The 16,963-nt window shown below is 42.1% G+C and overlaps 1 protein-coding gene across 8 annotated transcripts in view; it reads right to left on the reverse strand.

Moving 5' to 3' along the window:
* The window catches only part of LOC136449264 (supervillin-like), a 134,964-nt gene that overhangs the window by 27,150 nt on the left and 90,851 nt on the right, over window positions 1-16,963 (reverse strand). For 6 of the 8 annotated variants that reach the window (XM_066449222.1, XM_066449221.1, XM_066449218.1 and 3 more), the window contains 7 exons: window positions 11,917-12,098; window positions 10,173-11,580; window positions 8,886-8,906; window positions 8,280-8,412; window positions 6,649-6,883; window positions 5,391-5,480; window positions 1,122-1,317 (listed from right to left, as the gene is read on the reverse strand). In XM_066449222.1, coding sequence (XP_066305319.1) covers window positions 1,122-1,317; window positions 5,391-5,480; window positions 6,649-6,883; window positions 8,280-8,412; window positions 8,886-8,906; window positions 10,173-11,580; window positions 11,917-12,098 — 2,265 coding nt within the window. The remainder of the gene's footprint in view (window positions 1-1,121; window positions 1,318-5,390; window positions 5,481-6,648; window positions 6,884-8,279; window positions 8,413-8,885; window positions 8,907-10,172; window positions 11,581-11,916; window positions 12,099-16,963) is intronic. The other 2 variants (XM_066449219.1, XM_066449220.1) reach the window with 2 other exon arrangements.

The following is a 16,963-nucleotide window of genomic DNA, read 5'->3' on the forward strand; positions in this document are numbered from 1 at the left end:
TTTGCTAGTAACTGTTGTAGATTGTAAATTTAGAAGTACTGTACCCAAAAAATCATCGGAATGTATTCAATGGCTACGTAGCTTTGCAGGACTGTAGAAATATTTCATTACCAGTGTTGCGTTTCTCAGTTCATCAAAACGTAAACAAGGGGGAAGGGAGTATGGTGACATTGTGTTTTGCTCTACTGGCCAAGTTTCCATGGTACTACATTTTTTATTCAGTAAAGCTACTTCCTTTGGTGCAAGTGCGATCAAAAATTACGTGCTAGGTTTTTATGTTCTGCTGGCAGGCCCACTTAACTCAATGAAACTTTGCCTCTGAAAAGTGTTTCAGAGGATCTGAAATTCCCAAAATTCCCGGGGGAGCATGCACCCAGACCACCTTTGGCTTTCCCTGTGGGGTGTTGAATCCAGCTTGTATTTGTCTCTACCTTCTGAGCATGATGAGAAGTACAACATCTTTATCAGTCCACCCTTACTTCATCCGAATTTTTCTTCAATTTCAAATTTGGGAAAGTTATGATCTTCATAATTATGAATTTATAGCACATTAACAAATTCGAGCTTCTCATCAATGCAAACAAAATTGAACATTTGTTTAGGCACTGGTGTGACATGAGACTTCTATATTGTGCAGTTACTGTGACTGTTACAGTAATAATGTTTCTCTGAGATGATATTTATGACACAGACATGACACCACACCGTATTCTACCATTGCCTGCAGTTGTGAGCAGTATCATGATACTGTCCAGTTTCCTTCACAAACAAGAAGATCACAGAAGAAATAGGGGACTTCCATACATGTATACTATAATGAATAATTTCATCAGTTTGGTGAATGACTGAATAACAAGGTTTGTTATTCACCACCAGGCAGTAACATAACAGCCAATCATTTCGGTGACTGTCTGTCACCTCCCTCAGGACAATTCTGACTGGTTCACTCTGAATTGCAGCTATAGGTGTCGCAATTGTGGGGCAAAGGGATTAAGGAGGCAATATGCATCAGGAAATCTACTCCAGTCATAAACCGTGATCGGGGAGGAAACGTAGGATGTTACATGTATGTAACTGCCTGGTTGTGAGGACAGAATGTGGTTATTCTTCCATACATGTACCTTGGTGTGTTGACCAGAGCATCAATACTGATTTGGTCAAAGTCATCCAGGCTGATCTCCACCTGCCCTACATCTACAGGTGCTTTGGTTTTGTAGAAGGACTCGAAGGTTTCCTCATCATCAGGTCTTCCTACTGCTGTCCTGGTGACCTGGTCAGACTCCACAGGTTTGGAGGCTTGCATAGCTGGTACTGGAACAAGGCAGATAGGGAACAGAATCATTCTATCATGTACCTAATTCCTACAACACATGAACATGTCATAGTTTATTGATTAATATCTAAACTATAATTAATAGCTGGTGCACGGAACAGTAAACAACAGGTGGATTTAGCAATCCTCAATTTCACCAAAGTTTTGGACAAAGTCCCCCATAACAGACTTATATCAAAACTGTAATATAATGGAATTCAAGGCACTACACTGAATTGGCTGAGGGCTTTCCTGACCAACAGGGAGCAGACGGTAGTGGTAGAAGGGAAGTTCTCCGCTCTGCCTTGGATCTGCAGCGATTGCGTCGCAACGACCAAGCTATGATCAGATGGATTTGCGACGCCAAACCCCAGGATGACACACCGTCAGAAACTCTGCACGCTAAACTTGGTCTTGTGGACATTGCATCTGTGCTGCGGTCTTGCCGACTCCGGTGGTATGGACATGTTGAACGTGCCAGTGGCTGCATCAACGCCATCACCAAAATGCAGTTGCCAGGCAACAGAGGTCGTGGTAGATCTAGGAAATCTTGGATGGAGTGTGTCAGGAAGGACATTAAGGTGTGCGGTTTGACCAGCGTAAACCCCCTGGACAGAGCCGAGTGGAAGAGCGGTGTGACAACTTATCACTCCCTGCAAATTTGATCATACACCAGTCTAGTCTAGATAGGGTTAAAAATCATTTGGTGGTACAGGACTAGTACCGTATTTTCTCGATTAAAGGTTTGTTTGAGGTCACCGTCCCGACAAATTGGAGCAGAGCCTGAAACCAGCCGGAACACAGACGAGGGGACCGTCGAATAGCACCGATTTATCCATATAACGTTTAGATGAGAATGTTGACGCGTGAAAATAAAGTTGAACTTCAATAAACGACAGTGTTTCGTATGTGCATCATTTATATTAGCAAGAAAAATAGATACGTACGGTACCAGTACACAAAAAATTAGACGTACTGAGCACCAAGTCATGCCGCCGGCATGGTTCGGCACCCAGCCGTTCCCAGCCCAGTGCTCAAGGAACCCCGAAAAGAACACCGGCACAGTAAGTACACCATATAAATAAGACATCGGTAAGACATGCATTCATTTATTTTGTGATTTTCGAAGAAATACCGATCCCCGGTGACGATGTTGTTATTTTGAAGCTGAAAAGGGAAAACCCCAGAGCTTGGTTCAAGGAGCTGAATGTTCTAACTGGTAGCCAAAGGAAGGAGATGACAGTTCGGGTAGAGGGTGCGGACCCAGAAGACCATCAAGGCATAGCGAACAAATTTAACGACACCCTCACCAACATCACAACATCCTTACCACCATTGAACCTGTCGGAGCTACCAGCGTTTCTCCCTGCTAGGCCAACGCCGATGGTCCAGCCGTGGCAGCTGTGTCAGAAACTGCTGAAAGTGAAAACTACAAAGGTCCCAGGCCCGGATGGAATCAGTGGCAGGGCGCTAAAAGAGTTTGCTTATGAGCTAAGTACACCTATAGCTGACATCCTCAACATGCGAGAAGGTACCGTCCCACTGGAATGGAAAGAGGCTAGTGTGGTGCCTTTACCGAAGACCTCCCCACCGAACATTAGCCAGCTCCGCCCTGTCTCACTGACGTCACTCATAGCCAAAGTCTGCGAAGGCTTCGTTGTGTCATGGGTCCTACTGGACATAGAGAAGAACATTTCTACAGACCAGTTCGGATGCCTGAGAGGCCGTTCAACCACACATTGCCTCGTTAGCCTCGCCAACCATCTCTACAAGACTGCGGACAGACTTGGGACTTGTAGTACATGGGTTCTTACTGACTACAGCAAGGCTTTCGACCTTGTCGACCATACTAGGGCGATGAAACATCTGCTTGAGATGGGCGTCAGACCCGAACTCATTCCGTGGCTTGCCAACTTTCACTCGGGACGCAGCCAGATGACCAGGTACCACGGAGTTTTGTCTCAGACAAAAGAACTCACGTGTGGACTAGCACAGGGCACTAAACTTGGCCCTATCGTGTTCATTGCCCACACAAACAGCTCAACTGACAGACTTCAGTCTCCCACCTGGGCCTTCGTCGACGACCTGAACTTGATTGAATCAAGACCTCTCTCCCAACCATCCCAGCTTCAGAACGACCTCAACGAACTTTCTTCCTGGTCAGACAACAACAGCATGAAACTGAACCCTGGCAAATGTAAGGCCATTCATATCTGCTTCAGCCAGATGCCTCCACCGCCACCCCCTCTGTCTATCCACGGACACGAGCTGGAAGTCGTCAGCGTCGCCAAGTGCCTAGGAGTGACATTCGAAGCAGACCTGGGATGGGGAGCTCACGTCATGGACATAACGACTAAAGGAAGCCAAAGACTGTACCTCCTCTGTCGACTTCGACAATTCAACCTACCTGTGGAAGACCTGGTCACTGTATACACATGTTTCATCCGTCCCGCACTCGAATACGCTGCTCCACTCTGGCACCCCGGCCTTACAAACGCACAACACAAGAAGATAGAGAGGATTCAGCGACGGGCAACGAAGATCATTCTGGGACACGACTTCTCGTACAACCAGGCCTGTAAAGCTCTCAAACTACAGAGCCTCTACGACAGAAGAGAAGACCTGTGCCTGGAGTTTGGAATGAAACTGTCCAACTCAAACCTTTACCATCACTGGCTGCCAAACCGAAGGGGCGAAGTGACAAAGAGAGCAACAAGACAGAAATGTAAACTTGACCTCATACCAGCACGTACCAAAATCTTTCGGTGAAAAATTACACAAGGGTTTCAGGCTTGATTTTTTGGGGAGGCGTGCCGTCATCGCGGTAATATCGAATGTTCAAACCCAAGCTACACTTCTATGTTGTATACAATCGGCAAAGAAAATAGAATTTAGCTCAACAAAACTTTACTACGTATCAGCTACGTCCTACAAAAAATACACACAGAATAAGTTGGTAAAAATAAAACACAACTTTTCAACACTTGTTCCATATGCGCCCTGTAATTATTGAACATAATGAGGAATTTGACACCCTACTTTGAGAAAGAACGCAATAAAGACGTCCATCTTTTTGTCCCATATTTTCCACGGTTAATTTCTCCGGTAACTGCACTGAATGTGTTCAAAAGTTGTCGATTCAAGCCTTCCAACAGCCGCTTCGTCGTGCGATCCTTGCGATCCCCGCCATTCCCCTAACATCTCGCAAATTCACGCTTAGCTGAAATCTCGCGAGTAGCGAGACTCGCATGTCCTTGGTCGTTTTTTCTTGACGTGACGGATATGTGCGCTGTGACTGGTGGATTACAATATCTGACGCCTGTTTACCATTTCTGGCGGGAAGAAAGCGTAATACTCAGCCGCCGCGGCTTAAAACTTTAATACTGTTTACACAGATTACAGAAAGCCTGATAGCTATAGGAGTATTTCTGAATTTTAAGGCTTCTTTGATGACATTAACTGACGGCGAACCGAGAGGGACAAAACAGAAATAAACGTCAGCCTGATGCGACCGGCCAAAACTGTAGTGGGGAGGGCGGCGCATGACGCCGAGTTTTCGGCGGCCACCAAATATTACTAGCAACCACCACGGCGCTCTTTGTGTGTGGCTGGGGTTGTCGCCAGCGGACATTAGAAATGATCTAGATTGCCCTCGTCACAAACTTCCGTTGATCCTTTGGAGTTTTTGAAAATTCTAAGCTCTGTTTAAATATCTTTATTTTTGTCCATTAAAAATGACGGGTTGAACAAAAATTTTGTCCGTCATGAGCGACAAAAACCTGTCAAATGACGGGAGGACGGGCGCTGGCGAGAACACTGCTGGCTATATAGATGTACATGTATACAGATACAGAATTGATACAGTGTTACAAAAAAACTCACAAAAATTGAGTGTAGAGTAGGTCAAGCCACAAATAACCGATACATGACAACCATATAATCATGATCGTGTATCTGCTTAATATACTGTGGTTAGCACTGCTGATAGCCAGGAACGTGTACCTACTGATGTTCACAGTATGTTTGCCCATGTGTGACACTGAAACTTCTTACTATAAGAATGTATGGCATAACTCACATCTGGGTGGCTGGAAGCCCGAGTCTTGTGCCGGTGCTGGTGGTGGTGCTGGCACCTTGAAGTGACTGAGAGGATCTGGCATCGTGCCCTCTACATGGGTGGAAGATAAAAAAGTACATGTAAATACAATGCAATCCATCCCAATTCAACAGGTCATCAGTAATTAATCAGTAACTAAATGGTGGTCTGCATGCAAACAGCAAATATGAACTCCTCAAAGTGCTTAGTATACTTGATAATAATGATATTATGGAATAGTACAGTATGGTACATGTTTGCAACAAAATATACACCCTTCTTGCACCAACAAAAAATAATTCTTCCAGCTCTTGATTAATGCTGTCATCATCATCATCATATCGGGCAGCTTGCCCGGACTAAGGCTGCTCTCTCCCTCCAGGCGTCACGGTCCGCCATTAGTTGGTCTAGTTCTTCAGACCTTACCCCTACATCCCCAGCAAGTTGCTCTATGTAGGCCCGACACAGGAGTGCCCATGAGTTGGTGCCCAGAGCAGGAGTTCACTTACAAGCTCTTCCTTGTTTCTGTAGTTATGTCCTGCAAACCGTACCCTTCTCTCTCGTATGGTTGATGGTACAGATGGTAATGTTCCATACAGTTCCTTTTTAGTCGGGTGTTGTTTCCAGGATTTATTGAGCACAGCTCGAAGCATGCGGGTGTAAGTTCCGTCAAGCTTGTTCTCAAGCACAGATTCTACCACAGCCCACATTTATATTAAGGATACTTATATTATGTTGATTGCCCGGTGATGACATCACAGTAAACATACGTGGCACCCACATTTGAAACTTGCACCGAAGGTCATACACATGTACTTCTGAGAAGCAAACAGTGCTTAATACTCGATATTGCAAGCTGTTACAATATTTGCTTTCACAGCTTGTCAATAATCTGTTTTTCATAGACCTAATGAGTTTCCAAACTGGATGACATGTCAACTTATAATTTGATTACCTGTCAGTACAAACCTCAAGCTTAAAGTACATGTTTGATGGTGCTTTAAGTTCAATAACAGGAGAAATGTATATAGTTGGTCATTTTGGTGCAAAAATTTAGATAAATTGAATAATGGAGATACTATCATTCTTGAATATGATTGTAAATGTTATATGTTTTATTTTGGTGTAATAAAAACTTACACGTAAAGACTAAATACGGGAAAGAGACTGTTGTCTGTTGGGCACTGATAACTAAATTATATAATTATAGAAGCTTATTGTTAGGTAAATAAGCATGTACCATGGTGGAGTGGTTTGGGCACAGACTTGACTTTCCGCTCCACCATAGGTGACCTTGCAGGAGAGGCCAGTGGTGACATGCCCTTGGCACCCAGCTTTCCTGCCACAGTGAACTGTTCAGCATCCTTACTGCCCACACGTTGTTTCCAGGTCTCACTACTGTCCTGTAGTTTGGACATACGGTCAGCCAGGCTGGTGGGCCTCTCTGGCCGGGTCAGGCTTGGCCTTCGCTCAACCTATAGAACAAATCCAGCACAAGATTACACCAGCATAGTTCTAAATGTATATGTTGCCACATACACACACTGTAAGGTATACTGTGAGCTCAGTGTACAGTTTACTGAAATCATTTACAAAAAACTTACATTCACACAACTTCATTTCCTAGGTGCATGCTCTTCCAAGGTCACACAACTTCATTTCCTAGGTGCATGCTCTTCATCTTAAAAACAAACAGTAAAAACTTAGGGACAGCAGGATATTTAGCGGGGGGCCTGCCCTAATTCTCAATATTTTTTTCCATGGCCCCCCTCCCACCTCAAAAATGTTTCCATGGCCCTCTCCCTACAGGTATTATGTAAAGATGGTAGAAAAACAACCCCCATTTATAAAACAACAACACAAAACACGTCATATATGGACGTCAGGGCGATGGCGTCCAATTGGGAGGATTTTTCAGAGGCAAATTTTCATTGAGTAAAGTAGGTCCACTGGCAGCACATGAAAACTTAGCACATAATTTTTTAACACACTTGCACCAAAGGAAGTAGCTTTACTGACTAGTATCATCGAAACTTCACCAGTATAGCCAAAAACAACGTCAAACCCACACTCTCACACACCCTCTTTCCCTTTCTTTACATTTTCAAGAACTGAGTTGAGAAACACAGCACTCAGATTTTTTTGTGAACTTCTACATTTATCATCTGCAGCTACAGAAGTCATGGAATTGATCATGAATAAGACTGTAGAAACAGCATGGAAAAGTCTGCCAACAGTCCCAACACAGCAAGACACAACCGCACACCCCCATGTGACAATGTTTCCTGAGCTTAGCTCCGCCCCCACTACAAAATTTTCCTTCACTGACGAAAAGTGTCAGGTGGACACTTGAAATGTCTGAAAATAAAATGCGGTAATCCAGTGGCATGGATTCAATTACACTTCTATTTGTAAAATGAATATTGCACTACGATTCAACAGATTCGTTACAAATTTTCCATGACCCTTCCCCCAATCCCGATTTTTTTCCATGGTCCTCCCCCTAAGCCATTTTTCTCCTCCGTGGCCCTCCCCCCCCAAAACGAAGCAGCCCCCCCCCCCCCACTGCTTAATATCATACTGTCCCTTGGCAAGAGGACAAGATGAAAACAAAGCTGAGAAGAAAACTACATTTATTGCTCAATCCCTAAAATTAAACAAGAGACTTTTCCTCTCTGGCAAGACTTTGAGACTTGACAGTGTTTTCATGTCAATAGTCCAGTTCAGCATGATATCTCCAAGAACTAACAATTTAACCTTGTGTGGCTTATGATGTGTCTCATATCTTTAAACATGGAAGGATGTAGACATGTAGACTCCTTGTTCTCAAAGTGACATCATCTGTGAATACAGTTCTGAAGCTCTGCTCACCCTCTTTTTCCATCCCTCCTCTGCTACTTCTATCATGGACATGCGATCCCTCAGGGTCACACTTTGGGAAGCATCTTCCTTCTGCAATCTGGCCTTCCAATCCTCGTCTCCTGATCTCTTCAATGCTGCTAGCCTATTCAAATAAGGACAACCAGGATTAAATGTAGTCTACAACAGTTACTACACCATCATCTGTGGGCCATGCATCATCAGGGCATCTTATATCACACAACTATCTGACAAGCTGTACTTAAGATATCACAGTATAAAAACAATGTGATATTTAGTTTTACTCACATTAATTCTCATAAAATCATTTAAACATTGGCTGTATATATTTTTGTAACTTTCCCATACATGTGTATGTACTTTCGAATACAGATGACAAGTAAAATGGCATAATGTCGGTCCAATCAACAATAAGAACCTGGTGAGAAACATGGGAATAAATTGTACATACTACACAATGTCATGTACAAACCAACTACATGCATTTTGTACATGCAAAAGAAATTTCAAGTTTAAAGTTGGACTTTGAAGTGACAATAATACAATAACATGGGGCTTCCATACTTGATACATGAGGTTAGTGATTAGAACACCTACCTGTTGTGGACTTCATCCTCGCTGTGTAGGGTGGAAGTAAAGGTGAATGTGTCAGTGGAAATCGGCCATTAATCAAGCGCCACCACAGATCTAGATTCCATGATTAAGCAAATTAAAGCAACCCATCATCCAGCAGAGAAACACTAACTGAGAGAAAGCACACTGTTTTTGTGCTTTACTTTGGCTGCTCTTGTGTGTTTTCTGTCCAACTTGTATATCTGTACCTGTTTTGTCACATTGTATGAGAACACGAATCCTGTTAGTTCATTATCATATATCAAAATGCACTACACTGTACGTCATGGGAATTTGGAACACATCTTCTCCTCAGTGACCATCAGCATCCCCAATGATAAAGAGATACAATGTAAATACTTAACTTTAAAAAAACTTGTGACAAGGTAACTATAAAGTTAACTTAATTAAAAAGAAATAAAATTGATATATTTGAGTTCAAAACATTCCGTCAGAGTGTTTTCCTGCTGGAAATATTTCAATTGACCCGCAGTATCAGGTAAATGTAGAATGTCAGTAACAAAATGTCAATGAGCAAACTGGCTTAGTAAGTTAGAATATAAGCTTTTATCAGATTTATGGGTACCAACAAGAAAGGTTAAACAAAGACGGGTTATACACAAGATACTAGTAGTCACTGCTCTCAGTTCCTTATTTCAAGGTAGTGATGGTAGTCAAGTTATCAGATTTAAAAAGGGACAAGTATTAAAGGGGCATATTGTGATCGTAACAGAAAACAAAATTCACCGTTTTTGTTTATTTTTCTTCATCATTAGTTGGATCTACCTTATTACACTGCACAGTGATATTCATCACATATATGAATGCGACTTTGTAGTGTATATGCAATTCCCACAGCCGCTTGACTTGCCCGCCATTCAAACAAACCACCGAACACGTGATGGAACGTGTGAAGTTCTGAAGTTTGTTCACTTGTGGTGATTTTCCTTTGTCCCTCGATCTCCATTTTGCTTTTTCATTGTTTATTTATGATGGAAATGTGACAAAATGATGGAAATATGTTGCAAATAAGTTACAAATTTGTTAGAAATGTGAATCTGAATGTATATTTTTCAAAATCAGAATATTTGTAGTTTTTGCCCACCAAATTATACAATATGCCCCTTTATAATAAGAAGATGCAGCAGAAGCAGACTTTAATGTAAATGTTAATGCAGACAGATCTACAAGATGGCAGCATGATGTGGCAAAAAAAGCAGATCTAGACTTCAGATATGATAGACTTAGCCTACACTGTTGTACAAAGTGTACCTGGAAGCAATGACAGATGCTTGTTTCTCTGCTTCAGACGTAGCTCTTTCTGCCTCCTCTACCTCAGAAGTTGTAACAGGCATGGTCATGTGCCTCTCCTGAGAGAAGCGCCGCCTACGTGGTGAGGTGGTCTCTGCTCCTGGTGGCTTGGACAGTGCACCCCCGTCCACTACATCACCCGACCTGACCCTGGCCAAGTTGCTGGGTGCAACACTGGCCACCCAGCTGGGTGCTACTGTCATCTCACCGTTCATGTCTTCATCATCAGCACTAGTTCTCTCATGTTTCAAAATCCCTCGCACCTCCCGAGAGGCATCAGAGTCTGATCTGGGTTTGAGAATCCCCTCCACAGGAGCCTGAGACTCTGGGGAAGCCTTCTTCAGAATTCCTTCCATAGGCTCTTCAGATGATATCCTCCTTTCAGGGGTTTTCAGAATCCCTCTGACTCTTGGTTCATCAATGTCTGACTTATAGGGGCTGCGTACTTTAGGCTCCTCATGAGCACTTTCAAATGATCTTTCCTTCTTCAGAATCCCTTTAACTCTGGTGTCTGGAGAAAGTGGTAAGCCAGATGCATCTTTCTTCAGAATACTTCTTGGAGAGCACTGTTCCCCTCTGCCATCTTTCATCTCTAGGATAGACTTTGGTTCTGCCGAATGTTCCTTTTTGTCCTGACGTAGGATCCCGCGGATGGGTTTGGCTGGTGCCCCTGCATCACGAAGATCTGACCATGACCGTGCAAGGGACACCCCACTGTTATAGAACTGGGCGTGCATTTCCCGTGCCTGGTCAATGGGTAGACTAGACATGGCATCAGGGTCTGGGGGAGGTTGGAAGCTCATGACAAGTGGAGACATTTTTGCAGCTTCTCCCATCTTGGCCTTCTGTACTTCTTCTACTGTAATAGGTTGAGTTTTGAATCTAGATGCTGTGCGACGTTTCCGTGTGGGTGTTGCTATCTTAGGCTGAGGCTTGGGAGGTTCAGCTTTCTCATTGAAAAGTGCCATTTTCTCAGCCAACGTCAAGCGGGAAACATCCTTGTCATCCTCCACATTGTTCTGGGGAGGAGAGGGCTCTTCGTGTTTTCTGGAACTGGAGGCTATCTGTGAAGCAGAATGCAGCTCTTCTGGTGTGATTGGCTGAGTTTTGGACCGTTCATACCTCTGTGCTCTTCGTATTCTACGCTGAGCTGCAGAAGTAACGGGAAGCTTTGTAGACTTTGCTTTCTCTTCTTCTTGGATTTTCTTGAAGATTTCTGCTCGTGCCGTGACACTCATGCGGGCAGTTTCCCCCTCAGAAACTAAGGGCTCGCCCTTCTCGTTCAGGAGGGACGGTTTGCTTTCCTCTATCAGGTCATCCAGTTTTTTTGGTGCTGGTTTACCATGCTGTGCTGCCTCTTCAACTTCAGCTGTGGGACAGATGAAAAAACTGCTTTGAGTGCCCAACAAGAACATCAACAATGAGATTTCCTTCAGTACTGTGCTTTGATTAAAATTGCTTTCATTGATACTAGGATGCCCTAATAGCTGCTATTCCTTGCTTCTGATAACATATTGTGCATAGGTATGTAGTGTATTTGTGAGAATTTTTTCCATCTTAGCACCAACAGAACAACATAACATTCATTTGAGTTATTTCTTTCTCCTTGTAGTTGTAGTGATTAACAGTTTGAAAGGTGAACCAAGCCCAGATGATGAATGTTACACAAATCCAACTTCCTTGAAACAGTACACAATTTGCTCACCTGTGGTGACAGGTTGCGTCTTGAAGCCTGATGTGTTTGGTTTTTCTGGTCCTTCCCGTTTAGGGCGGTGTGTTGGCGTCTCCCTTGCAGCCGTGGCAGCAGCTTCCTTCTCCTTCCTTTGGAAGAAACTGAAAGGTGCCCGCTGGCCCAGTAGTTCCTTAAGGGTCGTAACTGTCTCAGATCTGAAAGAAATATCAGACTGAGGTTCAGACAACAGAAGAGATCAGAAAAAGGGAAAATCTATCCTAATGGTGTTTACCATGTATTTTTTGCCATTGACATGCTATAGTCTTCATTTTTTGGCAGATCACTTTTAACGTTAGGAAAGAGTGGTGTCAGTTAATTTTGGAACTGCAGGGATGTTTTTGTTAAAATGCTAAATAAGAATAACTGAGGAAAGGAGGGAAGAATGTCCATGAATTGGGACATGCAGGAAGCCTAGACAGAGCTGCATACAAATTACACTAATAGATTAATATGCAAATTTGGTCTTAATTTGCATGATTCATGAAAATCTAAAATTCCTGATTGTGTTTTCCATAGGACTACAATACATGTAATTGTAACATGTAATTCAAGACAGATAATACACTAATATACCAATTATGCAAATAAAGGGATTTTATACTTGTAACCTGTTTTTAAACATTTAAAATTAGATTAGATTATGCAGGTAACAAGTATAAAATTCCCAAGTTAAAGGTCAACATTACATGGATTATGTAGTTGTGGAAGTCATTTGCATAATTAGACAAATCTTGTCCCTGGTAATCAGGCTAAGTCCTATTCCTATTGAATCAACTGACATTGTGTCATGTCAATTACTGAACAGTACCTGCCAAACTGTAATGATCTGATTGAGTTCAATCAATTACCAATCAATATCAATTACTTTTATCACCTTCAGCGATACTCACATGTGGCTTTGGCACGCACTACAACATAATTCCTTCTTGGCGAAGGCAAATATACAAACAATGAACAATGAAAGTAATAGTGACATAAATGCTGGGTGTACCTTTAGGAGCATGATCTGATAAACTAAGTCTAGTGCCTGATGAACAGCACAGATTCTATGAAAGTCCATTCATAGCAGCACCTCTGGCAGCACTGATCTAGTACTAGTGTTACTCATCTACAGGAAGTGACAACAGTTACATGAACCCTGAAGTGTGTTAACAATTTCCTTTGAACTCTTGAACAAACACAGATTGAAGGACACATCCGTGTGTACAATATGGTCTGGCTGAGGAAACATTCAAGAATTGACAGAACCAGGAAGCCAGCCAGCCAGCCAGCCAGCCCAACCCATCACTACCGTTCCAGATTGGAGGTCTCCTCCAGGTCAACTGGAACTTCAGTCATACTAGAGGTGTATGTTGAAAATCAGCTGTTCACAACAGGTGATGGGATTAGGCAGAGCACAACAAAGCTTGTTTTTGTCAAGTACTATCCCTGTGACAGGACAGATGATATGTATGGTACATGTACGTATATACAGGTTCATTGTAGTAGTTTTTTTCAACAAGCACAAAGAACAGTCCTCTTAGGGACTGCAATTATGATGTTACCATTTCCAGTAGCTTGCATGTGGGGTGAGAGACAACAGCCAGGATTCAAACTCCCAACCTCTAGCTCTGGTTCACTAACCACTGGACTATGCATGTTCAGTACCCAGAAGTACTAGGATACAGAATGACTTTTCCCAATGTCAATAAACTATCCCAGAATGCTTGCAGAGACAGTAACGTTGTTGCGGTTAGGCCACACCAATCTAATTTGTTGGTTCTCGGATTTTTTCAGAAAAAAATATGGAGCAACAGAGCGAATAAAAATAAAAATTTGGCAACAACACTAGAATTTTAGGCACAATTTTCGAGTAAATGTAGGATATTTCCCTCCCATTAATAAAGTAAGTAGATCTATGAAAAAATGATATTTTTGCATTATGCAAAGAAGGTCCTCATTAGGATAACACACATTCCATTGTATTCACCATTCCTAAAGCTACCTCGAATATAGAAAATCCCTTACCACACACCCAAAACTATATCTCTATTTAATAATTTTTTCATGGAGATAATAATAGAGAAGTTTATTGCAAGTTCATGCCCGTGGGCTAATTGCAAATACATGATAAAAACATAGGAAAAACATACATGCGTCAGTAAACTGTGTCTGACTTTGCTGTAACAAACATTCTTGGTGTTAATAGCTTAATTTTGATATAACCTCAAAATACATGTATATAGTATCTAAATAAACATTAAGACAACTAACAACATTTGGCTCCAGGCCTACCTCTATTCTTAGCAGCCAGTTACTGAGTTAGACATTCACTACATGTACCAGGATCCTTGTTGATGTTATTACGTATCATGGCCAAAATGACAACAGTACGTATTACACCTACAGTACAGGACAAGTCCAGCTCACCCAGGTAATGCTGCATAATAGTAGTAGGCAGGTGTAGGCAGTTGGAAGTGGACTTGTCGTCGCTGGTTACTGTGGTGCATGTTCCATAACAGGACTAGAAGTAGGACACCACCCAAGTAAATCCAAAACAGTAACATGACAGTTGACTGAAAAACTAACAGAATTCTTGCTATATTTTTAACTCAGGGCAGCAGCAAGCAGAGCCTTCATGTACATGTACATGTGTAACTCTTTGAACCCAGCAGAACCAATGACTAATGTGTTCTGAAATGCAAGCATTTCTCTTCCTAAGAAGGCAGAAGAATGCCAAAAATGGAAGCCCTGCAAATTGGAGAAGAGCCAGAGAGTGGATTAGCCTACAGTGGGCTGGGCTGGCAGTGTGTATACAAATGGTAGGGGATGAAGTGTGACATACACATGTATGTGTTGAGGTCTGGGCCTTTACTGAGCACTTTATTGAGCCCTATATACTCAAGGATGTCCTTACTCCAAATAAAGAATTAGTGCTCAAGCAAACTGAACTTCAGGACTTTCTAGATCTGTTTGGGCTGGAAATTTTAATAAGGCAACTTATAAAGGATATGTGCTTTTAGCTTATATTAAAAATTCAAGTGTTTTAAACCTACCCTCTACATCGAAAAGCAAGTACAACATTGAAGTATCACTTTAACATATCAACTAGACAGGTTCAGGTCAGCACCTGGGCCACTGAGCCTGGTGGGATCCACTCCTATAATGGAACTCTTAAACTAATACTCTCACCTCACAAATAGAAGTACCCCCTAAAATAGAAGTACCCCCCGGACAAATCTTCAAAATCTATTTATAAGTACCCCCTGAAATATAAGTACCCCCCGGAAAATTTCAAAATTGACAGTCAAGGTAAACTGTGTCCATACAACTGTCCGAGGGAAATAAGATAATAAACAGGTAGGTTATATCTATTCAATTATGCCTCAGGACCATACCTATTAAGTATATAGATATCGAACAGAATAACTGTACATAGCTTGTTCAAATCATGATGATCTTCCTCACCACTTTGATAAAATATAATACTGTATTGTTGAAAAATTGGGCATAGGGTCCCCGCTATGACCCCTGACCGGGGGCCACGGTGCTTTCAAATTCAACAAGTGAAAATGTACATGACACATGCATTTTCTACCTGGAACTTAAAGCAAGAGATCAAAGAAAATTGTTGTACATGTATATTATCATTTTATGATTACTGACAATCAGTGACACTGACAATGTGACATATATAAATATTGATATAACAAAAATCATCAGATAGCAACTATATTACTAGACTAGAACTAATGTACCTGATCATATTTTTTAAAGACATCACCCCCCAAAAAAAACAAATATGAACACACTCCCTCCACAAAAAAAGATTATGTCTATAAACTTTCGCTCCATAGCGCTAGCGTCGAAAACAGTTTTTGTGAGACGCTCGGATTTCGGGTTCCGGCGGTAAAGCCCACAATATTGAACAGAGCTCGACTGTAAAAATAGCTCAACGTCTCAGGCCGCACATACGAGGAAGTTAGCAATGTCATGTTGACACTAGAAAACAGCGCTTAACCGCTAAATTGGGAAAATTACCGTCATTTTAAAATATGGAACCGGTTAACCTTCTGAAAATAAAAATGGCCTTTTGTGTCTATCGTTGCCCCAAAATGTAATATTTTCATGCGTTTACGGTATCATTTTAAAGATCGGTATCCGCGCTATGCAATATGCTGCTAGTTTCACTCTCGCTATGCCTGATAGCGGCAGAGAGTGGCGGCCATGTTTCGCGATTTCGAATCATATCGTATATATTTCTGCCGTTTTAGAGATTTTGTGGCCTCAAAACACATATCACAAGGGAAGTTAAGTTATGATTTATGTTTTTACAAGTAACATGTCTTCTGCGAACAACTTATTCTTCCGCTGCGCTGCCGATAGTGGGCAGGAATTATTCCCCGTGCACTCTACAGTCTACTCTACACGTTTTTTGATCAGCGTGCTTTGGTTTACGATGTAAACAGAGACTGTCAAAGTTATTTATATGAAAATTGTATTTTGAAATGTCAATGTCGCGTCTTATTTTCCTGTTTACTTTGTAGCGTCATAGCGAGACCGACCGATATGTTACGAGTGCTGCCAGGATAATTTTCACAAGGCCGTCAAAGCGGCGGGAAAATCAAAGCCACTTGGCCAAAAAATAACGAGCAAAAATATCGGGGAAATACGGGAAGAAAAATTTAAATTTAGATTTTAGGGGGATTCCTGCTTAGCAAAGCCTCCATTTAAAAAAAATAAAATAAACGTACCGTCTAAAATAAGAAAGTACCAGGCGGATTTTGAGGCGAAAAAAATAAACGTACCAGTACTCTCAAACTCCACCCACATGTAGCCTCCATAGCAGGCTCTACTGGGCCTTTTTTGGGGCTTATAATACACTTTTTGCAGCCAGCCCGTAACCATCAGCCAGACTGTAACCATTTTACCCGTAGAGCCTGCATGAAGATGGCGGCTCAAAGCGAAATTAAAATCACGTTAGGAGCGTTTGGCACAGAGGTGCGAATTTCCTGCCTATGGTGGACCGCTAACAAACTGC

This window comes from Branchiostoma lanceolatum, chromosome 15, assembly GCF_035083965.1.
Source record: "Branchiostoma lanceolatum isolate klBraLanc5 chromosome 15, klBraLanc5.hap2, whole genome shotgun sequence".
NCBI classification, from domain to species: domain Eukaryota; kingdom Metazoa; phylum Chordata; class Leptocardii; order Amphioxiformes; family Branchiostomatidae; genus Branchiostoma; species Branchiostoma lanceolatum.